General features: G+C 34.6%; 1 protein-coding gene across 1 annotated transcript in view; it reads right to left on the bottom strand.

Moving 5' to 3' along the window:
* Positions 1-1,594: 1,594 nt before the first annotated feature.
* The window catches only part of LOC126975453 (F-box/LRR-repeat protein 7), an 86,920-nt gene continuing 62,079 nt past the window's right edge, over positions 1,595-26,435 (bottom strand). The window contains exons 3-8 of the mRNA XM_050823365.1: positions 25,421-25,612; positions 20,460-20,604; positions 17,433-17,618; positions 12,116-12,261; positions 10,662-10,835; positions 1,595-6,273 (exon numbers count right to left, since the gene is read on the bottom strand). Coding sequence (XP_050679322.1) covers positions 6,061-6,273; positions 10,662-10,835; positions 12,116-12,261; positions 17,433-17,618; positions 20,460-20,604; positions 25,421-25,612 — 1,056 coding nt within the window. The 3' untranslated portion in view covers positions 1,595-6,060. The remainder of the gene's footprint in view (positions 6,274-10,661; positions 10,836-12,115; positions 12,262-17,432; positions 17,619-20,459; positions 20,605-25,420; positions 25,613-26,435) is intronic.

Genomic DNA, 26,435 nt, shown 5'->3' with positions numbered 1-26,435 from the left:
AGTCATTATGTCATGTAAGGATTGTCAGTAGGACTGCCATTTTTTTATTGTGCCACGTTACAAATGAGTAAGAATTTGTACGAAATACGTAGCCCTATTCCGGTCCCGAGATATATATATATATATCTACTTAAGCCGAGGGAAAAATTTCTTTCATGGTCGAGTTTTTAAAATTGGAGCAATTCTGTATAAATATGGATTTAATGGAAGATAAAAATACGCATTCTCAAAAACCGTATTCACGTTTTTTTTAATTTTCCATTGAATACAACTTTTGTATGTGTTCAAATAAATTTTCCTCGATTTGTCGGTAATATTAGTTCATCCATGTTTTTCGTCTTTCTCGCCATTACAGTATTAGGCAAAATTATCTTCATTGTTTTGTGGATAATTTAAGAAAATGTTTTTTTTTCTCGCGCCGCTCTACCTGGTTTTCCAGCTCCCCCTTTTAATGACTTTGAATAATTTCTCGCTGTATTCTTCTTTTTAATTTTCAACATATTATAACGTTACACTCGGGTCAGACAAGTAGTGCCTACTTATAAATTCCTTTATCCGTATCCTAAAGCTTCAATACAATTTTACTAATTACTTTGTGAAATTTATTATCAAATTAGTATTTTTCTGATTTTAATATACGTACCGTACCTATAAATTGCTACGCGGGCGTAAGGTTAAAAAGTTTTTGTGACAATCCTTCCATATTTTAGTGACTACACGATGAGACTGTATGTTTTTAGAGACAGAACATACTTCGAAGGAATTTAAACACTATTATGTATGTATATATAGACATATAGATTTTGTTAGATTTGTGTGTAGAACGAATCACTTCCCATTTGTCGTCTTGTTCGTTTTGTCTCTCCTTTACATTAAAAAAGTTTTACTGCCAGTTAAAAATAAATTAAGAGACAACCATTGAATGTTTAATTCTTATATAACATAGGCATTTGAATTTTTCTAAACATTTACCCTGTCTTGATTATAATTTGTCCTGAAAAATTTCAACTTGTTATTAACTTTTCTGTCGTTAGAAATATCTTTACTGCTTAATTTTGAAGAGAATAATTAGGTTACTTTATAAGAATGGGTAACAAGCGTCTTTTGAGTTTTAATTACTTTCGATTTAAGGCGTGGGGTAACACTGAGAAGGAAAAACACCCACATTGTAAGATGAAAACTCAGGGAACATAAAAAGCAGTAAATATGACGGCATCGCGACTAATTGCATGGAAAAGAAATATGGTAACTGGTGAAGAATGTCTTCCCATTATTGTAACACGAGGAACAAACATAAACTTGTTATGCCTACTACTCGCTTAACGGCCGTTTTCGATGCTTACTTTAACTTACTAGAGGTAGACAAATCTATCCTTTTACGCTTACTTACATTTCAATAACATTGGACTATAACTAACAATATAACTATATTGGTCATAGCTATGGATAGATAACATCTTCTCATTAAACGGTGATAGCAGTCTATCCGTAACTAGAGATACGTTATTGAAAATGGCCGGTAGTCGAGTTAGTAAGTATTTTATTGGGCGATGTAAAAGATGATGATTTAAAAGCTATATAAAGGGTATATAGCTTTTAAATCATCATCACGGAAAATGAACAAAACAAATGTGTAACGAATTTCAAACGAAATTGTTAAAAGTCTTTTGTGTGGCAAAGGAGACTGGGAAAGTAGCGAACGCCCTCAAGCTATTTAATTTTAAATTTTACAATACGATATTATAGTCTAAGATCCGACTGCGGGATTAGTGCGCTCATCCGTTATTTGTTAAAAACTAAATTTTTATGTATATGTATAATAAGAAGAATATAATTATCTACTAAGTTGCCTATCAAGATTTTTGGGAAAAAATTTCGTTCACTTGTTTTTTAAATAAAATATCGTCTACATCACGGCAATTTACATAATGATTTTAAAAAATCACGGTTGCCATTGCGCACCTGGCCGCACCTCTTTGCAGCCAGGTGTAAACAGGTATGATTTCGATATACGTTCATAACGTATATTTATTAATTATATATCAAATTGAAGCTAATTTTTTTCTTTTAATTATCATATATGGTTACCTTATTAAATCTGGCCGCAAATAAGGGTTGCTGGCTGTTAAAGATGATAAATATTAAAGGTAGGGTGAAAGAGAGTTAGCGCGTGACATCATTTGTCAGACGAGGATAGCGATTGCCGGCTGTGCGGCGGTTTTAAGCCATTGAATTGAATTAAAAATATTAGCGGCCAAAATTTTATAGGCAACTTGGTAGATATATATTCTCCTAATTATAAATATACATAAAAATTTGGTTCTTAGCAAATAACCGATGAGCGCACTAATCCTGCAGTCGGATCTCGTACTTTTACATATATTAAAACGAAATTTAAAAAAGCCCACTGAGTTTCTTGCGCCTGTTCTTCCAAGCAAGTAGTACTAGCATACTTAGCGTAGTTTTGACGTTCAATAAGTGATTTTAAGTATATTTCTATAAAAGTACCTATTTGAATCTGAATTTGTGATTTTTGGGATTTCAACATGAAAAAAGAGGAAAATAAAAAAAATCTTTCCTGTATCTACCTGGTAGCGTGTTGGCAAAATTGTAGCCTAATAGATCATATAATTAAAACGTGAAAGCGTAACAAACTTACATTTTCATTTGTAATAATAGTTTGGTTTTAGGAAAAAAGGATACTGGGCAGTTATAACTTCATACAATGCAACCTTTAAAAAAAATTGTCGTGCGAAATACTTTCGTAATTTTAAAATTTAGAATTTTACTGAGAAATTTTAATATTAATTTCTTTTCATTTCATTTGTTTTTATAAAGCAGGCATCGTAGTAAAATACTACATTATGGTAGGAAAATCTAACATTCCCTTTGTTCCTATTCAGGATTTTTTTAAATCGTTTCCTTCACTAAACATTAACTGCCTTATTCTATAACGCATTTCGAAGGTATAAAGCTATATTAGTTAAAACGTGTTTCAGGCCTATCAAACTTTCGATAAAATTCCTTATTCATATTCGTTAGATAAATCTCCCATAACTAATTAATACTCTCTGTAGTGCGCAATATTGCTATTTCGTACAAAAAAACATAATTTTAACTAATATAACGAGTAACTGTCAATGGAAACAGACATCTTTTCAATGTCAATGGTTTGTCAGTTGTCAAAAGTCGATTTCAAAATAATTTTAAACTTTGAGCGGGAAGCTATTTATCACATTACTTAACGAACAGGTGATCGATGTCGGCCATGTTTTTTTGCGTTCGAGTGCATAAAATAGATTTATAGAAGGGTCCTAGAGATAATGATCGTTTTAGCTCTAATATGCGATTATGAATACCATTTTTTAACGATTTAAGCGATGTTTTAAATCTCCGATTAATCATTATGAATAAGACAGTTACATTTTCTGTACAAAAAAATCAAGTCTACAAAAATGACTATTAATATTTATTGGTGTTTATGTGAGCGATAGCCTTTACTTTCCTGGATAAAAAGAGTAAGAACTTTCATAATTATTCAGTGAACCCTAGTCAGAGTAGCTCCTAAATCAATATTTGATTTATTTCCCTAGATTTCTCTTCAAACTCAAGTTTGAGTATTGAATAATTAATTGTGAAATAAAGATTGTTCTAAAAGATCTTTCATTACAAATGAATGAAATCTCAACGTACGTTAGACAATTTTCAAGTGTTTATAAAACACTTGAAAGACTCAGCTTCCTCTTATCCGACAACCTCGTTAGCTATTAAGAAAACTTTTGTACGTGAAACTGGACCCACTGTTAGGATCTCACACAATTTCAAAGTAGGTATGCTTTGCAACTGTGCAACTATGAAGCTAGTAGAAATACAGAAATTATAAAAGTATTTTCCTGTTATTGTGCTTTCAAATTTAAACAGTAATAATATTGTTGTTACAAGCTTGTTAGTCGAGAATTGGGTTTGATTGATTCGACAAACTTTGCATTATGAATTATTACTTTAAGAACAAATTACGAAGGGTCAACGTACCATGGCTAACACCAGCGATGAATGACTGTACAGAAGTAATTAAAAAATTAAAATAAAAAACAAAAAGAACTAAAGTTACTATGTATCTAGCGCGATATTTTTTTTTGACTATAAAGTGCGAGACGAGCAGGACGTTCAGGTGATGGTAATTGATACGCCTTGCCCATTAAAATGCAGTGCTGCTCTGGATTCTTTAAAAACCGAAAAATTGCTTGCGACATTAGATGTTAAGTCTCGTTTGCCCAGTAATTTCACTAGCTATGGCGCCCTTCAGACCGAAACACAATAATGCTTACACATTACTGTTTCACGGCAGAAATAGGCGCCGTTGTGGTACCCATAATCTAGTCGGTATCCTGTGCAAAGCAGCCTCCTACTGGTAAACAAAATTGGTAAATAAAGAATTTTTATTGAATCAATCTGTAGTCTTTTTAAAGGGAAGGATGTTTGTAGAATTGTCAAAGGCACGACCGGAACCCATTTAATTTGAAAAAATGGTACTATATTTCCTCTCAATTTTGCATGTAGAACGCGACAATTTGACTATTTGCTGCGGTCCTTAATATTCTTCAGCTAAACTGATCGCATGATAGAACTTGTAACAATACAATTTCTGTCTATTCGTAACTTATAAAATAAGGATGGAAGCTTCCACATGTGGTCATCCGATGAAGGGAAGGGATTTAGCCCATGGATACACTCCTCGAAATGAAATCCGTAATACCGTGAAACAAGCCACCTTGTAAATGTATTTCCGGCTTCGAACCCAAATTTAATTTTACCGGAGATTTTTCGATTTTTTATCTAAAAATATACATTTTATTGAATATCAATAGTAATTAACTTATTTTTCCGCTCAGAGCTTTATTTTTCTCTACCATCCCTAGATATATTGAATTGCATTGTGCATCATATGTCGTGTTTCAATTAGCAAATATGTTAGAGCTACAAAAGATCCATTATGGACTTAAATATAACTTTGTATTTTAACAGCATTAAAAGCTTAACATAATGGCATTTTCATGGCAACGACCTAACCGTTTGTTTATTAACGGCCGTTTTCAATAACGTATCTCTAGTTGCGGATACATTGCTGATAGTTATGTCCAATATAGTTATAGTCCAATCGTCTATAATAGTCATTGAAATGCAAGTAATCGTAAAAGGATAGATTTATATACCTCTAGTAAGTAAAACTAAAGATTGATAGGTTATTGAAAACGGCCGTTAAGCCTCATCCACACGAGAGTTGATCAACGTCTGTAAAAAAGCGATAAAAGAAAAAAAAATTTGCTGAAAAACATAAGTCTGTTCGACTCTTTTGAACCCCTATTTTTATATCCTCGTTTTACTGCTAAATAACACAGAGTTGTAGACGTAAGGTTTAATGTACCAGACGGTTTTCTTTGTGTAAACTATTTAGACTTTCGAATGGGCACCATATTTCTAAGTCACCACTGTCTATCGGTCTGTTCATTTGATAAAGTATGTACATATTATTCTATATTATAACTATATTTACAGATCACATTTAATTTATAATATCATTACGTGGAAGTGTACTAAGAATACTGGCAGTATTTCCACGTTTGATAGCTAGGCTGATCCGTTGACCGAAATAGCTTGGGTTGAGGAGAGAAGATAGTACTTTGTACATTCTCCGCATCTCTGCGACCCACGGGCCAAGTATCTCGACACCAATTTAGCTGAATTTAATGTAATCATAGTATTGTAAATATAGTTATAAGATTTGTCTTGTTTGAATAAATATGTTTATTATATCTTGTACGATGTTACGAAATCTTTCCTGTCAGTCTGTCTTGAAAGTGTTTTTTTTATTGGAATAAATGACAGAACAAGCATATACCTTCTATTAAACAGTATCATTTATAACAAAAGGACACAATATTGCGTAACGGCCTGCGATACAACTTGATACATATTGAACACTTCATGTTTCTGTAGTTGACGCCACGCTTTTTTACACTCGTGTGAATGAACTCTTATAGATAATAAGTTATCAGTCTTTTAACAAAATCCGGGATTGGTATGCTCAATGACACACCGTTTGCAGTACTTCTTTACCGCCCTGTATCCTCGTAGGGTGACTGGCGTATCTTGTATGTTGAGCTGCGTCAACCCCCGGCAGTAATACGCGACCGTATCAAGTCCATCATCACCGATTAGCTCGCATCCTCGGAGCGCCAGTTTCTTGAGATTTGGACAACAGCGTGCAAGGATCTGAAAACATTTTAAATATATAAAACACTGGAAAAAACATCTCTATCTCGATGATCATAACAGGAGAATAAATTAAAGCACTTTTAAAGATCAGAGAAGTGATTCTGGTCACCACAATACACACACAGTTTCAATATTCATTTTAGTTTATTTTAAATCCAGGTTTAATGTCCTTAGTCAGTCAATACTGACTCTGTTATTTGAAATTCACATAGTAAATACCTAAACAAGTAAGTAAGTAGTACAGGAAACGCTTAACTTTTTTATCATACCTATAAAGTGACGTGATGATACGCCCTACCCATTACAATTCAGTGCCACTCAGTGTTCTTGATTGAACTCACAAATACAACGCGGCATCTCAATTGCGCTGATTATTTTGAGACATAAGATATAAAGTCTCATTTGCCGAGTAATTTCACTACATACATAATAATGATTGCCCATTACTGCTTCACGGTTTTATTTTATGAACAAGTATACTATAATATATATAAATTTGTTTCTTTATTCGTTTATTATGCTGATTTTCATTAAAAATATATTTTTAATATAAGAATAACGGACGAGACGAGCAGGATGTACAGCTGACGGTAATTGATACGCCCTACCCATCACAATGCAGTGCAACTCGGGATTCTTGAAAAACCTAAAAATTCTGAGCGGCACTACAATTGCGCTCGTCACCTTGCGACATAAGATGTTATGTATGCCCAGTAATTTCACTAGCTACTTCGCCCTTCAGACCGAACACAATAATGTTTACACATTACTGCTTCACGGCAGAAAAAGGGACCGTTGTGGTACCCATATAGTCTATACGGCATCCTGTGTAAAGGACCCGCTGGTAAATCCTACTATATGTTATTTTATGCAAAAAAGTTTCACTTGAGCAGTGGTTTCATAACAGACAATTGCTTTTTTCAAGTAATAGAAACATAAGTATGACTTTTTTTTATTATTTCTTTTAAATTTAAAAAGTACACTTTTAATTTATTGATATATCTTGCCAAACTTTAACAGTTTGTTGTCAAGTTAATGTGCCTAAAAACATTTAATTATGTGTACATACTTAACCACTATTACTAAATGCGTTCAAGGGATTCATTGAGAGAATAGTTTAGTGAAATAAATATTATGACAGTACACTGCCAGTACATATACGAGAACCTCCTATAGGATCATAAAAATATTAGCCAATTTAAAAAGAATAGTGATGTACATAGTGTCAATACTCGAAACAAACATAAACTCGCAATTCCATCTACTAGGCTCCGTAAAATTGCTAAATCTTTTAAAGTGAATGATTGTGTTATATTTTATAATAAACTCCGAAATGAAATTAAAATATTACCTATGAAAAAATTTAAATGTATTGTAAAAATTAAATTAACATCTAAGGCCTATTATAATGTGAAAGATTATTTGAATGATAAAGATAGTTGGAATTAATGTTCTAAATTTTGTTAATGAATATTGTTATACTCATTTGAATGCTATTGTAACTTTTGTACTTCATCCTGACTTGCACTAAATAAAAGTTTTACAGTGAATAAAGATTTTTTGGCTTTGACTTTGACTACTTATTTTAAACTATATTATTATAACTTAAAACTAAACATTATTAGTCCCTCTTTCACCACATTCAAGTAAACTATCAAGTAAGCTAATCACTGTGTAAAGTCAATAGTAACATAACATGCGAATTTTACGACCTTAAAGTAACACTAATCTTAAGATTAACTGTCCCGTAACTAACTTGCCACATCTTCTGCCAATTAGCACGGTTACTTGACAGTTGCATGATATTATGTGCCTACTATTATTATCATTTGTTGTTTTGTGCATCTTTTCAGAGGTAGCATAAAAATAAATTATTAGATATGGATTTATTCGATTTGATTGGTCATCAATTGGACGAGTTAAGATTATTCTTCCATGGAACAATAACCAAGTATGCGTATATTTAAATTCCAAGATATCATCATATTTCTATTTAATAATACCAAAATATCCCTCTCGTGTAAAGTATGCACTTCTCTCTCTTTTAATTTTATCCATAATAATGATAATCACACAAGTAACCACTAAATGACAAAAACTGTATTATACAATTTCCAGATGCTTTCTAGTTTCAAAGGTAAACAAGCATCTGGAGCTAAACAATGAAATGAACGCTCAACATTTAACAAAATCATAGATGACAATCTGCAATGACGTTTGACAAGTGATATTTGACGTAAAATTTAACGAATATGACGAGTGATAGATTCATTACTCACTTAACCAATAAGTAGTTACTCAAGACATAATTTTCGCTTGTGAAATTGGCAAAAGATACTCATAACATGTAGCTTCCAATTAACGTTAATTGAGAAGTTACTAATCAGAGCTTTACTTGGACATGGTGAACGAGGCCCTTAGAATTATTACTATTAGATAAAAGAAAAGATTTACCTAAACTATCCTAAATTAGTATAATATAGTATTAAATAAATATTCGTGAAATAAAATTATTGATATATAATCAATTAACGCAAAAATTGCCAATTACGTATTGGATGGTTCTGTGAACATCTTTGTGTGTTAACTACCACTATTTATTTATTTAACACCAACGAGACAAACACTAACAAAAGCATAATAATATTAATACAATATATACATCTTCTATACATGTAAATAAAATTGGAGTGTCTGTTTGTAATATTGAAATAACCGTTTTTTACTACATGTATGTCTTTTTGTCTGTCTGTCTTTTTGTTCCGGCTAATGGCTGACCGATTTTGACGGGACTTTTATCGGCGGGTAGCTAATGTAAGAAGGAGTAACTTAGGCTACGTTTATTTAAGAAAAAATATTTTATTTTAAAAAATAAAGTAATGTTGCAATGTCCAAGAAACGATCTAACTCTAAAATTCATTTATACTCGTATGACAAAACAACGTTTGGCGGGTCAGCCAGTTATAGGTGTTACACACATTTCAAAAACATAAAGACAAACCCAAGTATTGAATTAAAATGAATGCAAAAATTATCGAAATATTTATAATTGAATTCAACGTATATAAATTTATTTTATAACAATTAAATCATGCATTTCATAATTATATAAAACAGACTTAAACTTATCAGAACTTATTAATTATTTGAATAAAATATACTTTTTGCCTATAATTTAATTAACTTATTTATTTAATGAATATAAATGAAATAAATTCCGTTTAAATGACGAAATATTGTCTGAAAAATATCAATATCAATTTATTAACAGTAGTTGTTATGACACCAATACATTTCTTATGTGATAATTCGGAGAATAACGCCTTTGACGTGAGCGTCTGCTTTTTTCTACGAATGGCATAAAAGACGACGCCCTTATTGTCTTTAGTGGGGCACGAATATTTAATTGAGCTAATAAATAGGAACTACCAATGACGCCATTGACAAACTTATACAAGAAAGTAAGATCGAGGATCTTTGATCCGAGAGTGACTGTAGTTTGAAGTAATTTAGTTTATCCTCATAACTCCTAAATGTTTTAACTAGATTATGATCGTAAGATAGATGCAATAGAAACCTCTTTTGTATCCTTTCGATTCTATGTGAGTTAATATTGTGGATTCCATACAACGCTGCAGTATTCCATGATACTGCGTACCAAAGCTGAGTAAATAATTATTTTAGTGCAAGCATCCTTAAATTGCTCACAATAACGGAAGAGGAAGCCAAGAGTCCTACAACCCTTGCTAACAATATTATCTATGTGAGTATTATACACGATGAAGAGCTGTTTAGCCTGATTCTACGAAGTTTTATTATAGAAATATTGATTATATATTGAAGAGAGTTGCTTAAGAACTACTTAACGTGGGCTTGCCACACATACAAATGTCAAGGATGATATTTTGGTCTGTAGCAATGATATGTGGTGCACTTTTGGAATTCAACGGCAGTTTATCAACAGCCAGAAGATGTCCACTGCTGGACACACGTGTCACCCAAAGATCTACACGACGATGGGTCCTGCGCTGCCCTCATCCAACGTATTCCGGCAATCTTGACCATATCGTCGGTCCATCAAATGGGGTGCCTACCAATTCCGCGTCTTCTGGTTCATTCGTGGACGTCTCTGCTCCAACAACCATCTGTCCGTCAAGCTATGTACCCTGCCCACTGCCATTTCAGTTTTAAATCATCTGGGCTACGTCAGTGACTTTTTATCTCCTACGAATCTCTTCATTTCTGATTGGATCTCGTAGGGAGACTCCGATCATAGCCTTCTCCCACCATTGTCTTCTGAGCGACCATGAGCTTTCTCATAAGCGACCACGTCTGGCTACAGTAAGTCATCATAGGTATTTAGTATGCGATAATAACTATTGTACCTGTAAACCAGTTTCCGAAACGTCAGTGGCACCAAGATCCAGCGCCCTTAAGCGTGAACACCCCCTTGCTATTGCTTCCACTCCATCATCACCTAGAGCCCCACATCCTCTGGCATTAAGATACCGCAGCTTATAGCATCGTCGAGCCAGGGTCCTGATTCCTGAGTCTGACACCTGAATGAGATTTTATTTTAATATTATGAACATAGTCTTCAAAATGTTCAAGATAAAGTTAGATTATCAAGAAATTATGTATATTTTATACTGAAATATTTGTGTTAGAAGCGCTAGGAATTTAATTATGACAAATTCATTGTATGTTTATATCACATTCGGGTTTTATTTAAGAATAATTTCTAATACAGTATGGCGCTACAATAGCGGTTTTAAATGAATACACGGGTATTGCTACTTAAGGCGAGGTTTTCCCAACAGTTTAGGCAAAAATCATTCGAACGTATTTATCTATAGAGTTAGATATACGTTCAACGCGGGCATGGCTGACACACTAGCCGAGCGATGCGGCTCCACGACCCCACCCCGGAAGGACCGCGTAATATTTTATAAAAACGGTTGCGCAAGAGTACGAAATGCTGTGATATTTTTATGCATTTTGAAGTTCTGAAACTTCTTTAGGCGTATGAGCATATAATTTTTACAAATGAAACGGAAAAGAACGTCACGGAAATTTGAGACGTTTTTGTTCAAGGGAGAGAGCGATTGACACCGATTGAGGAAGGGTATTTCTTACTCTAGGGCTTCCCTACTAGCCTTGTATCGTGCAGGTTTAGCGCGCGGCTGCTAGTAAGTAGAACATCTTCCCTACTAGCTTTGTATCGTGCGGCCGTGATCGTAACCGCGCGCAAGCGTGGGCACTGACACCTTGTTCCTAAATGTATAATATCTTTGTTTCAAAATTTCAAAACTTCTATTATTTACTTTAATTTTTTAATTTATTATTTATGATTAAGGCGAAGCAGCTCTACATGTGTGTCCATAATGTCGCTATTGTATTACCACTATTCCAAATACTGCCATCACGCCCATTTCACACAAATTTAAAAAAATACATGCGAAGCAAACAGGGTATACATCTTTTCTTTTTTTTATGACAGTAAGGGACGAGAAAAGCAGGATGTTCAGCTAATGGTAATTAATACGCCCTGCCCATTATAATGCAGCGCCGCTCAGGATTCTTGAGAAACCCAAAAATTCAAGTACTACTACAATTGCGCTCGTCACCTTGAGATATAAGATGCTAAGTCTCATTTGCCCAGTTATTTCACTAGCTACGGCGCCCTTCCAATCGAAACACAATTATACTTAGACATAACTGCTTCACGGCAGAAATAGGCGCCGTTGTAGAACCCATAATCTAGCCGGCATCCTGTGCATAAGACCCTCCCGCTGGTAAATGCTTTTAAGTTAAACCATGTTGTAAATAAAACATTTACCTGAGCACATTTGGCTACAGAAAGGTACCGCAAGGCCGGTCCCAACTTGGCCAGCTCGTACAGACCAAAGTCTGTGACGCCCGTACAGTCAGACACGCTGAGTTCCTTCAGGGCGCAGTACGATGGTATCCATCTAACGCCTGCGTCTGTAACATTGATATGGGAATAAATCATCAGATCCACATGCACGTAATCAGTGCCGGATTAAGGAAGCGAGGCGCCCCTTGCAAATTCTTTCAAAGAGCCCTTGATCAGTATTAGAAATAGTCGGCTACTTAGTGACTGACTTTCACGTTTAAATGACATCAAGTAAGGGAGGATGGTGAGAAAGGCCCCACATAATTTAAAAATTAAAGAAGCATCGTACAAGTATAAGTTTATATTAATTATAAACTTAAGTTTATACGATGTTTATACAAAAATTATTGGGGCGCTAAGATCAGCTAAGTTAAAAGAAATAAATAATTATTATTTATTTAAAAAATAAGTCATCTTGCACTAACGGAACGTTTTGTGCAATTGACATATATGGATGTTCCGATACCATCAAACTATCTACAACAATAACAAAATACCTACTCAAATCAATAATTCAGTAGTAATTGAAAATAAGATTTACATTATTATCGTGTTCTGATACTAAAATCAGTAGGTAAGTATCTTTAAGAGATTCCATACCTTCTTGAAAAAAGAATGAATTGTGAATGCTCAATTATTAGCTGCTGGCCAACCTTCCGCATATATATTTTATTATCTATTAGCAGACAGTAATTAGGCATAGACAAAAAATACAAATTATTGATTTAACAATAGATATTGATTAATAATTTTAGGTTATATTTTACTAGTAGGTATATCTTTTTTCTCCCACTTTTTTAAACTTACTCACGATTTCCTTTTTTCTTACTTATGTTACGTTTTACAATTATTATCCCATGATGTACCTATTTCAGTAGGTCCCAAACATTCATGCATTCTCGCCATCATCCTTTACGCACAAGCAGAGATATATGAGTTTAGATATGCGGGACCTCTTTTGCGCCGGATTGTAGCAATTACATTCTTGCTGCGTGGTTAATCCGGCACTGCATGTACCGTTTAGATTTAATTGGTACCAAAAATTATGGACAATGAGGGACTCTCGAGATACGCCCCAGCACTCTTACCAACCAAACCAACCATTCGAACGACGAATGATCTTAAAATCTTGGTATTGTTGTAAAAACAGAGCTGTTAGCAACACAATCGTTGTGTTAAGTGGCCGAATTAAGACGGTCGCGTGGCAGACCGATTTTACATACGATACGGTCTCGTAGCTGTCGTGCTATCGATTAAAGGCAGAAAAGGCTTTATTTTCTTAAAATTGATTCATTTAGAATTCTTTTTGATGTCATTTCCAATATACTAGACACTACTACTGCTTCGGAAACAAATGGCGCTCTGAGAGAGAAGCGGCGCAAGAAACTCTCCGAAACGATTTAATAGATTAGTTACGTGTTGTGTTAACGTAACTTAATAACTTTGTATTTGTTCTTCACGAATTAAATAAATTTCCTAGTCTACTTTTTAATTCGACGCCAAGATTTCCCTCCCTCCTTCTGCAAGATGAGGGCACTTGGCTTGGCACAAGAGCGGAGTTTTATAATAACACCTAAGATGGATTGTCTCGTGTGTTTTTGTAAAAAGACTGAGAATACATTAGAATATAGGCGACTATATAGCTTAAGGGACTACGCGCACTTATTCAGCTCTTTTCAGCTTTTGTCCATAGAAAACAACAATTTTGTATGGAGACGTGTACGCGTCGATTCAGCTTTCCGCGTCCATTCTGCTTTCGCGGCAAACCAGCTTAAAATGAGGATAAATGTGTTTTTATTATGCGAGTGCTATAGAGAGCGTTCGGCGCTGTTCCGCCGCGTACAGCGCTGTTCGTCGTCGAATGCGGCGGAACAGCTCTTTACAGGGATGGTTCGCGACTCCGTGTCAACAAGTTGCGACCTGTATTGTTCCTGCATTGATTTGACGTAATCATCATGCACGCAAAGATTAAAGAGTGCAGACGTGATTTAAAGTTATTGTTCTCATTCTTACGACGCCGTACGCGGCTGATAGAAGCAGAGCTGTATAAATGTGACCAAAATCGTTCAGCGAAACACGAATGGAGCTGAATAAGTGCGCGTAGTCCCTAATGATGCTTAACCAATAGTCAATGTGTGCTGGTTTAATGTTCAAAATTCTAATGAGCCAATGCCAAGCGTGGCTGACTATTTATCACTTGTTAATAAAAATAGATGCATGACAGAACAGTAGAGAAATAAAAATTGATGCGATTCATGCGAGTTTCATGGACCGAGTTTTACACCAACGTCTCCATTCTGGAATTCTCCATGGAATAAAACAACGCTTTTCGGTGTTCGTACAGAGTCGCATACTTAAGTTCTTCGGACACGTCTTTCGGCGCCAGAGTGTGTCCATCGAGCGTGGAGGGCACCAGAGGGCGAGGAAGGTCGCCAATGCGATGGACGGATGGCGATTCATTGAACGAGTGTACCAGACTGTCGGCCAGCAGGGAAAAGTGGCGAATGCTCGTGGGGCGAATCACATCTGCTCCAAAAGATGTCATGAAGAAGAAGAATCAATTTTTATCTTTCCCCTATCTATCAGGGAAATTAAAGAGTTAAAACATTTATTTATAGAGATGACTCATTTAAGTTTACTTGGGTTTAGTTTAGTTCTGTCCAATTTGTATATTTTTTCTTATCACCATTAAACTTATAGAAGTATACTATTATGTTGCACAAATTAGTTTTATAATAAAGCTTGTTTTATTACCATTGTACAAAAGCTAGTATCGAGTGATAGTACAAAAACATTTACATCTGTTGTAGATGAACAAATGCAATATTTTTTATATTTTTTTGGAACACCATATGCTTTCGTCCACCCTAAAATGTATTGATATTCGTAAATCCCTCTTTTTAAGTTTTATTTAGTTCTATTTAAACTTATAAAAGTATAATATTATGTTGCACAAATTAGTTTTATAATAAAGCTTGTTTTATTACCATTGTGCAAAAGCTAGTATCGAGTGATAGTACAAAAACATTTACATCTGTTGTAGGTGAACAATTGCAATATTTTTTTATATTCATTTGATATGATGATATTCTTAAATTCCTCTTTGTAAGTTTTATTTATGTGCTGTTAAATTAATGTTCAAAACGTAACTTAGCTTACGTACTGCTTGAAAGTGAACCATGTGTACTAATATTATGTGGTTTATCAACAAATAAGACACGCAAAGCCTATCTAATTCACTTAATGAATACGAATTTCAATGAGTGATTCATAATTTTTTCTCCATTATACAGCCGAAGAAAAGTATAGACGCGCATTACTGGCCATTCATATCTCATTTATCATTATATCGTTTCAAACCTCTCGCGCCGCACTCACAGACAGACTTTGACCTTTTATATGAGTTTTTTTTTTGGAATTGTATGGACAAGAAATGATTGTATTAAAATAACAGATTCGTTGAGGATAATAACGCTACGTTAACTCATTTGATGTAACAAGACAGCATGTATAAAAATTGAAATAGTACCAAAATGAAATATTTTTTGATATTTAAATAGGATGTGACAACACTAATTGAAAGTCAAAAACTACCGACTACCACCCAGTCCAAAAAGAATGCCTCAGACCTGAGAAGAATGGGCGCAACAAACTCAGTTGTGTTTTTTTTTTTCATCAAAAAATATGTTTACAAATTAATATTGTAGAATTAAACTTATTATTTAATAGCCTGAGGGCGGTCGCTCCATTCCTAATCTGTGGAATCATTAAGAAAGTCATTTATGTTATAGTAACCTTTACCACACAAACGTTTTCTAACAATTCTTTTGAAGGTAGTGCACCATTACCGTTCGGACCGACCGCTGGAACGTCCGATTGTCCGGTCGTACTAGGTTCGACCATGTGTTCTAAAATTGCACTAAGATGTGTCTACCGCACCACACCATTAGTCCACTTGATTCTAGACTAGCATAGTAAGATTCGTCGCGAAATTTATAAAAAATTATATTCAAAATAATATAAGGCAAAGTAGCTAATGTGCACTACGCAAATATTTAAAGAAGTCTTGCAACTGAGTGGGTATGTAGTACTCGAGTGTACATAACTACAAATTTAGTTTAATGAAGCCTTCACTATTCCCGTAATACTTACAAAGCATTGAAATGAATATCGTATATGTTTTGTATATTCGAGGATATTTCTTTTTGGCGAGTGAAATTTGTTGATATTAAACGAAAATAAAACCCTTGGACTGAATAAAATCGTGCTTGGATCAAATACAGCATCGATTTGATTATAACTTTCGCGCCCAGCCAAGGAAAAATATCCAACAGTTTTCCCTAGCGACGTTCTATCCGTCGACAATATTCAACGAGCATTTCAGATTCCTTCGTGTATCCGTTCATAAAGAAATTGTGAGAATTTTTTGTCATACATCAGATATTATATCTGCTTGTTTTCATCTCATACTTTATGCATTACTTTTTTACGTAAGTATTCACCCAGCCCATATTTAATAGACGAGACTGCTTCAAATCCAGCTATACTCTGAATATAATGGTTTATCTAAACAAAAAAAATTAAGAGAAATATAAAATTGAATTTACATTTTAAGTTTAAATCACCATTCGGTTTTCAGCCAAACATAATATTATCTCTCCAAACTCAAGGTCTTTCATATTTATGGCTTTGCGTACCAAGTTTTTTTATGATAATAAGGGACGAGACGAGCAGGACGTTCAGCTGATGGTAATTGATATTACAATGCAGTGCTGTTCAGGATTCTTTAAAAACTCAAAATTTCTGAGCGGCAGTACAATTGCGCTCGTCACCTTGAGACATAAAATGTTAAGTCTCATTTGCCCAGTAATTTTACTAGCTACGGCGCCCTTCAGACCGAAACAAAATAATGCTCACACATTACTGCTTCACGGCAGAAATAGGCGCCGTCGTGGTACCCATAATCTGTAGTAACTTGACCGCGCGATGTTTTAGGAACCGACGACTGGTTTCCCATATTGTATGCTAAAGCTGTCGGGCTTGATATAACCGTCACTGATGCAGCGACAGCTGGTCAAATGAATGGCAGATAATTTCTTAAAACTTCTGCTCATAAAAGTGGTGAATGGTAGGATGTCTAAATTTGACATTCAAAAGAGTAGTTTTTTACCGTAATGTATAAATGCTCGATTTGATTACCAAGTGAGAATTCTACAAAATGAAAATGCTCCAAACTTACCAGTGACTAGAGTACATCTTCGTAAGTACAGATATTGAAGAGAAGGACAGGTGTGTAGGAGAGCGCAGAGACCTGCATCTGTGAGGGCTGCGCAGTCCGTGAGGTCTACGTACTCTAGCGGAGGTCTTCGCGTCGCAAGCCTGCTCTCCAACCAAGCCCACTCTGGCCAGTCTACGTTTGGACATCCTGAAGAAGACATCATCATAAGAGCATCAATGGCTAGTTTCAATTTAGTTTTAGAAATCACTTTATGTTGATCAATAAAATTTAACAAGCGACTTTATTTTAGTTTTGAGTAACACATTTTCAAATTTTACTTACGTCTGAGCAAAGTCTAAGGCTGAAATCTATACAGCTTACTTACACTTTGCTCAGACTTTGCTTACGTAAAACTTAGTGAGTAGCGAGGCGAGGTCTTGCAAACTATACAATATCCTTCCATCATCGCTAATTGGCTTCTTCCCATGTGGCAACAAGTAAAATTTATTCATATTGTCCACAGAAAAGATGATTTAATTTAATTCATGAAATACTAAGCAGTTTTTTTGTGTCATAACTCATTTATGATCATATATCAACTTCGATTACTGAGTATCAATTCATTTTGTTCCCGATATTATATGAATCATCCTATATAAATAGAGCCAGTCTAGCTGGTGTACAAAACTATTTTAATTCACCGTGAAATGTACATCGCGAAGCTAAATAATTAGGTAATTACCATGTTAACAACGTGGAACAACGCCTTATAGCCTAGTGTTGCCATTACATTGATCTATCGACGGCATAAATGTTTATAACAGTTACTATTTATGCAATGGCCGCGGGGTTCGATGATTTCATCGACTGCCTTATATTGTTATTTAGCATTTGATTTAATGTTATCTACATTAACGCGAAACTACACCATGTTTTTCATCATTATTATTTCAGCCGGAAGACGTACACTGCTGGACAAAGGCCTCCCCCAAAGATCGCCACGACGATCGGTCCTTCGCTGCCTTCATCCAACCGATTACGGTGATCTTGCCAAATCGTCGGTTCATCTTGTGGGGGGCTTACCAACATTACGTCTTCCGGTACGTTGTCGCCATTGGAAGACTTTACTGTATTGTTTGTTTTTATTATTATAAAAATATTATAAAAATTCGAAAGCTATTGTCACCAGCTTCCTGGGTACCTTTTCTTCAGAATGCCACTTAAATGCGGTTTATTGACTCGATTGTAAGTTAGTAAAGTTTGATTAAAAAGTTGAAATTACTAGAACTAGTTCCTACGTATTAAAAGAACATCCTTTATATTATAAATAATTCATATTCGTTTATTATAAGTAATAATATCCTCTGTTTACTTTATACCGATTCCAACGCTCTACATATTTATTTTCTTCTTTAAAAGAGAGTTTTTAGACTATATTTTAAGAAATGAAGATAACAGAAAATTTACTTAAAATTAAATGGACTTGATTCATTCTTAACCAATTAAAATATTGTGTCGGTCCTTGATTGCTTGCAAATTCTCATTTAAATCGGAATTTTTATAGTGGGTGAAAATAACGTTTAAAGATTCCATATTATTTAATACGTTTTATATTCATATTATTTACATTTTCTAATGATGACGTATAAATTATTATTTTATAATGATTTCACGTGAAAAAGTGTATTTTAAAAAACCCAACTTTCAATTAACTGTTTAGATTTGATTTGATTTGATTTGATATCACTAACACCTAAACGGTAAGTTTAACGGTTGTTTATACAAAAACATTGTTTTTCAAGTTTCATGAGGATGGCTTAAATTGTTTAGAAGTTTGTCTGTTGTATATTTTGAACAATAAAATTAAAAAAAAAATGTACAATAATTCACACACAATAAACACGTTAAACATACTAATTCCCTACACCCATATGTATCTAGTCTTCACAGTAGGATAGGGATTGAAACTACGTTGAAGGCTTTTGCTATACACTTTTGCCTATGCCTTTCCCTTGTATAAACGAAATTCATCTAAGGCTATTGCCATTGCCGTAACTTATATTATCCAGCTCAATTTTAGTCAATTAATTTTGCAATTTTAGTAATATTGTGTCCTGTTTTTCACTATTTATTGTTATATTCATTGTAAGAGTTTATTGAGTATAATTCTTGCTTATTTTTATATCAATGCCCTCTTTCGGATAATATGTATGTTTGTGAACCTTACCAATATCTCACGTTAAAATAATACACTATCAGAATTGAGTATTTAATAAAAATAATATTTTATTTACACATACTGCAAATAACTTAAAATACTAAGTATTTACATCTTTTTATCGCTATTTGCAATAATAATAACATTGAAAAACAGTTTTGCAGTGATATTAAAAGGGATGGACCGGTCAGTGATTCCTCGGCAAATGTCAATGTCAAACGAAACTATTAATAATAAATAAAATTACAAAATAGCCGTGCCAAGCTCTACTGGGACCGATCTATCATCACGGACAGAACTAACATTGCTAATAAGCCTGATATTGTTTTGGTAGATCGGTTAGAGCGTCGGGCATTTATTGTTGATATCACCATCCCGTGTGATGATAACCTTGTGAAAGCTGAAATAGACAAATTGTCGAAGCACGTAGACTTAGCACACGAGGTTACTGACGTGTGGGATGTTGATTCAACAATAATTGTCCCAATAGTCGTTTCCGTAAACGGTCTTATAGCAAAGAGCCTCGACCATCATCTCAAGAGGCTCTCACTTAATAACTGGATAAAGGGTCAGTTACAGAAAGCAGCTGTTTTGGGAACGGCACGCATCGTGCGGAAGTTCCTCAGTCTGTCGCCCTAGCCACGGGCAGAATTGTCATGAACCAACGCCGGCGGGACTCTATTTTTTATATTTATATTTGTAATATTGTTTTTTTATAAATATGTTATATATATAAATGTAGAAAATAAGATGAATTTGTAATAAAATTAACTGTGTATGTGTGTGTTTTATTATATTATATTATTTAATAACAAAAATGTTTAAGTTACCGTTGAGATCCAAATGCCTCAAGTCCACCAGGTCTGTGACTATCGGCGCCAGGGTCCTCGCATCCATCACCATGGAGTTGGTGAGAGCCAGGTGCGTGAGGTTCCTGAAGGTAGCTACTAAGAGCTGAGCACCCGCCACGGTAACCTGCAGATAAGACAGTTAAAATATTACTGATTGTTACTGCATTACTTGCTAAGCCCGACCACTGTGCCTTATTTTTATGATACAATAAGTATTTTTTATACGTGTATCTGGCACAGGTAATTTCTACTAAAGATCTATATGTGAATAAGGAAATTGAACAAAGAATAGCAAGTACTTGGCCAAGATACTGCTCACTCAAACAAATCACAAAAAAAAAACTCAAACAAATGACAATAGTTTTTAATACGTGTATATATACGTCCATGCATGACTTATGGGTGCCAAACTTGATCTCTCACAAAAATATTTTAGCAAATTAAAAGTGTGCCAACATGGGATTGAGCGAATCATGTTGAAAGTAAGAAAGCAAGATAAAGTAAGAATAATAAACATAATAAAGAAAATATAAATTGGAAAGCGTGGAAAAGACAATTAAGCATCTAAAATGGCGTTCGACAGGTCATGTGATAAGAAGAAAACAAGACAAATGGAAAAAAGACATTATAGGGTGGTAACTATTCAAGATGTGGAAAATGAAATAGAAGGAGACAAACGATACGATGGGAAGATGATTTCAAGCGATTGCTGGACGAACATGGAGAAGAACAATTTACGACAGGAAAATGTGGAAAGATCTGGAGGAGGTCTTTGTCGGCGTACAAGCGATCAATGATTAACATAAGTTATAGTATATATTAGGTGAAATATAATGATAGCCATTAAGTATATTAAGTTGTAGTACAAGTTAAGAATGTACATTTTTAGTTTGCTTGCTTTATAGCAATTATTGGCTTCATTCATTCATTCATTCAAGTATTTTTTTTTGACTACTGGTATGCTTTCGCTAAGTGCAAACAATATGTTGGCAGTGTTTTATCGCAAACGAATGAACACCATAACAGCGCATATAATACGAACATATACACATTTCTTATACGTTAGAATAGATAGCAGGAAAATATACAAAAGGACAAGACAAAGACAACAACGAAGTGGTTACATAAAAACGATGTTATCGTGGGATTTTTATCCACTTAAAACCATCATCTTAATAGTATCCAGTATACCCCTATTTCCTCTCGATTTCCGGAGGGTACCTCTTCTTCCGGAGGGTTCTTCGTCTTTCCTAACTTCCTTTCTTCTTTCTCAAGCAACAACAATTCTTTCTCACCCGACAATATTATTTGTTTTAAGCAATTTGTTATGTTTTAAAGTGATAAGGGTTATCACTTCTAGGATTAATACACAAATAAAATTTGAAAAACAAAATTTTATTAACGATGCGGGACTCGAACCCACAACAAAATGGTTTAGATTTACAAGAGCGACGCCTCCAGTAAATTTCCTAATATGCAAATATTGGGGTTTCAGCAGGTTATCAACTGTAAAGTAAATCCTGTAGAAAGCCGCAACCTGAGAGTTGAACAAACTATACTTACAAGATTTTATGACGATACATCACTCGAACGGTTAGCTCAGTTGGTTAGAGCACTGGCACGGAACGCCAGACGTCGTGGGTTCGAGTCCTGCATCCGTTCATAAAATTTTGTTTTTCAAATTTTAATTGAGTATTATTTGTTTTATACCTTTTTTTAATGTGATAAGCTTAACTAGCACACTAATCAAACATCAGTAATATTTATGCAGATTAATTCGTGTTATTGTTGTTGTTGGTGAGTCGTTCCCTTCTCTGAAATATTGTCGAGGTAGGTTACCCTCGATATTCCACGCGACAAGACGATGATATTGAGAATGATAAAATTTGAGGTATTCTTAAATATTTATGATTGTTTATTTATGTATGTTAATAAAATGTACGCATAACATATTTACTTATTTACAATGTGTGTGCATTTAGGAATCTGCTGTATGCTCTTGACATTTATAAGATTAATTTACATTGTCTTTTAAATGTTGTAAAATATGAATGTGGAATAAGGAATTGAATTTTATTAACAGGAAACACACCTAAGTAAAAGTCCGGCTCAGCTCACACACAAGAATGCGTGATACAATAACTTTGCAAAAGTATAGAGCACATTTAATCTCGTATAAAGATAAAATCTTCTTACACTTTTATATTATTAAACCAATACAAAGGTAGGAAAGAAGAAACTTTTGTTCGCAAACAAAGTTTGCTTACTACGGATTCCCTCTAGAATATTCCACAGATTTCTTTCAGACTTTTGACCTCTGAGATCGAAGTTGTTATATTTGTTTAGATAAGTTACTGTTTTTATTACTATTGTACTTCTTTTTATATAAGAGGGGGCAACCGGCCAAGAGGCTCACGGGATGGGGAGAGGTGAGGCAAACGGCCCAACATCCGCAACAACAGGTGTAAAGAGATGCGTTGCCGGCCTTTAAGGTAGGGACTATTCCCTTTTCTTATAGGTCTCTAACTTGTATCGGTTCGGGAAAACAGCAGCTTGTAATTGATTCCACAAAGTGTCTGTGGGAGGCAAGAAAGAAAAGAAAACGCGCGGTTTGGAATGCCTGACGTCAACGTGATGCGGGTGGTATTTTGCAGTTTGACGTAATGTCCGGTGGTGGAATTCGGCTGCTGGAATCAACCCGAACAGAAGATGCAGAGAGAACCCACATCTCTATGCAACGCCAAAGAATGAAGCCGACTGGAGATAAATCAAGCCGACTGAGAACAGTGAGGCCGAATTTGCGCCTTATATAGTTGCAGGCGGTGGCTTACAGTGAAGCACTGACTCGCCTTACAAAAAGGTTTTTAGAGGCTAGTTTCGCCTTCTCTTCCAAGTGACCACGGACTTGAGCGTCACTCGATATTTCGACACCAAGTATGTCGATGCAGTCCGTAGCAGCTAGAGTACAGAACAGTACTATTTTATCTTGAATTTTGACCAACAGTTAAAAATAGCGCGGTAATACACAAATCAGTATTTGTCTTCTTCGATCGGAGATCTCTTGCCGGAGTAATATTTTTGTACAAACTCTTAAACAGTCAAATACAATGTAGTAACCACTTACAGAATATTAACCTTGCTGTCTCATATTTATTCCCAAGGTTCAAAATCAAGAGAATCTTCCAAGTTCGTTCTGTAAAAACCAACCTGGGAGTTCAGGCGTCTCTCGCTCGAATTCTTCGCGAGTACAATAAGTTAAACGATACCAATTCAGAACTTGATATATTCGGTGGTGGGCTGGTCAGGTTTAAAGAAAGTGTTGTTAAACACTTAGCTGGTACTCAATCTGCATTTGTCAAATAAGTAGTTTTTCTTTTTTTTTTTTTCATCTTAATTATTTTAATAAGTTTATGTTATAATTTGTACTTTCATTTTTTATTTTTCTATTTTTATTATAGCTTAGATAGTATTAGTTCTATTTTTCAGAAGTAATTAGGGAGTATTTTTTGTAAATTTTATGTTCACCATAATTGTCGTATACTTTAGAACTACTAATTGCAACATTAGATAAAGAAAATTGTATTGTATATGATGTGGTGTGCTTTAATAAATAAATAAAAAATCAATAAATAAAACGTGTACCACCCATTACACACTTTTTGCTCCATTTATGAATGAATGAAGGAATGAATGAAAACTTTATTAATAACAAACACAAACCACAGATAATAATACAACTAAATAATACTTACTTAATTATAATAACACTAGAAATAAGGGATTGCTTGTAACTTATTGTAGTGCCGTACAGAATTTTTGGGTTTTTCAAGAATCCTGAGCGGGACTGCATTGTAATGGGCAGGGCGTTTCAATTGCCATCAGCTTAACATCCTGTTCGTCTCGTCCCTTATTGTCATAAAAAACCTCATTCTAGTAGGCTTCATAAGACAAATAATAGCTTTAAGGTTCAGGCGTTATGTATAAATAAATTAAAATGTTTTATTAAAAAATGGCTGTGGCGTAAATCCTACTACTCCACAGCTGAATATCTGAGTGATGTAACAGCCTGTGAATAGATTATTATTATTTTATAGCAAAAACAATGACAGTAAAATATTGTATATTTTATTAAAAAGAGCACAAAAAAGATACCTGGAGACTTTCTTGCACCCTTTCTTCTCTCTCAGAGCGTCAATTGTTTCCGAAGCTGTAGTAGAGTTAGAAATGACATAAAAGTACTCTAAAGGAATCAATTTTGAGAACATAAAGGCCTTTTATGTTGAAAAAAAAAACGGTGCACGCTGGTAAAGCGTCGGTGGCGCAATAGATATAACTATTGACTCTCACCACGGAGCCCCCGGTTCGAACCTCACCCGCCACGTACTAATGTGTTTTCAAGTTTCGAATTCATAATGTACGTTTAACGTCGGCAACTCCTTCCTCTCTTCTCCTCTCCTCTGGTGTGACGAAAGAGTATAGGTTGCGGTAATCACACACCCTCAGGTACCCTGTGTTCTCATTTGTCCGCCTCTAAAAATGTGTCAAACGGAATATGTCTACTTTAGTCAGCGTGGCCGAGTGTACCCAAACGAGTGTTATAAGAAAACCTACTTGAAAATTGTTTGAAAATATTTTAAAACTTAAAAAACAAATAAAATAAATTATAGTAAAAAGTATGCTTTAAGAAATAACTATAAATTATTTATAATAATAGTTCGTTCTATGGCTATATTAAGTCCACTCATTTATTATAATTTAAAAGTACTTTACATCGCTATAGGACAAACTCTCCAAATTTATTATTTATATAAAAAACTTTTCTATTTAAAAAGGGTATTTTTTTTAATCTATTTAGTTTGCATTAATTATGTATAGGTGTTATATACTATATCTAAAAAAGCACGAAATAAGCGACGCCCATTTTCTACTGCCAGACATACCACACAATTCTTCGATCTCCACTCTCGTACAGCACCAGTGTACAGGCCTGCCCTGGCACCTGCACACCTTGCGGCCACCTCCAGGGGTCCAGCTGCTCGGACTCTTCGCCAGGTGTCCGGCTTCGACAGCAGACGTGTTACAAACCGCGACCATTTACGACACACCCTCGACAATCGGCATAAGTCTGACACCTAGGGGCAAAAATAAGAAACTTTTCAAATTCATATTCAAATACTTTTATACACAATAGGATGTGACATCACTTATTGAAAGTCAAAAAATACCACCAATTCCAAAAAGAATGCCTCAGACCTGAGCAGAATGGGTGCAACAAACTCAGCGGTTTTTTTTTTCATCAAACAATATGTTTACAAAGTTATATTGTACAATTAAACTTATTCTTTAATAGCCTGAGGGCGGTCGCTCCATTCCCAATCTGTGGCATCATTAAAAAATTCATTAATTTTCGACTCAAAAGTTTTTTAACAATTCTTTTGAATATCGTAATACTTTTGTTTTGAACATTTTCTGGGATCTCGTTGTAAAAGCATATACATCGCCCCACAAAAGACTTACTAACTCGACTAAGCCGAGTAGTAGGCATTATAAGTTTATGTCTGTTCCTGGTGTTAACATTATTTATTTACTTGTTTACAGACTAACGTATTAAATACGTAAGTATACATCCCTACTCTGTGGTATTACCTAACAAACCATTTTGAAGCTTATATAAATACATTAATATCATATACACGGACGAGTAAAAAAATAAGGACTCCGTGTCACCTTACATAACAGTGAGGCACCAAAACAAGCCGGTAAACGTGTAAATACATAGCCCCACGCATACACTTACACTAATATAAGCCGATCGGCCGCGATTATGAGATTTGCCATCGTCTGTGACAGATCAGTTTGCGTCGCAATAAAATATTTTAAAAATACCGTCGTGCGTTGTGAAAAAGTGTAAAAATAATAATATAAAAGTATTTATGGATATATAATTATTTAAGG

Source organism: Leptidea sinapis, chromosome 36 (genome assembly GCF_905404315.1).
Source record: "Leptidea sinapis chromosome 36, ilLepSina1.1, whole genome shotgun sequence".
Classification (NCBI taxonomy): domain Eukaryota; kingdom Metazoa; phylum Arthropoda; class Insecta; order Lepidoptera; family Pieridae; genus Leptidea; species Leptidea sinapis.
The sequence above is the reverse complement of the archived record's forward strand: the minus strand, read 5'-3'. Positions and strand labels throughout refer to the sequence as shown.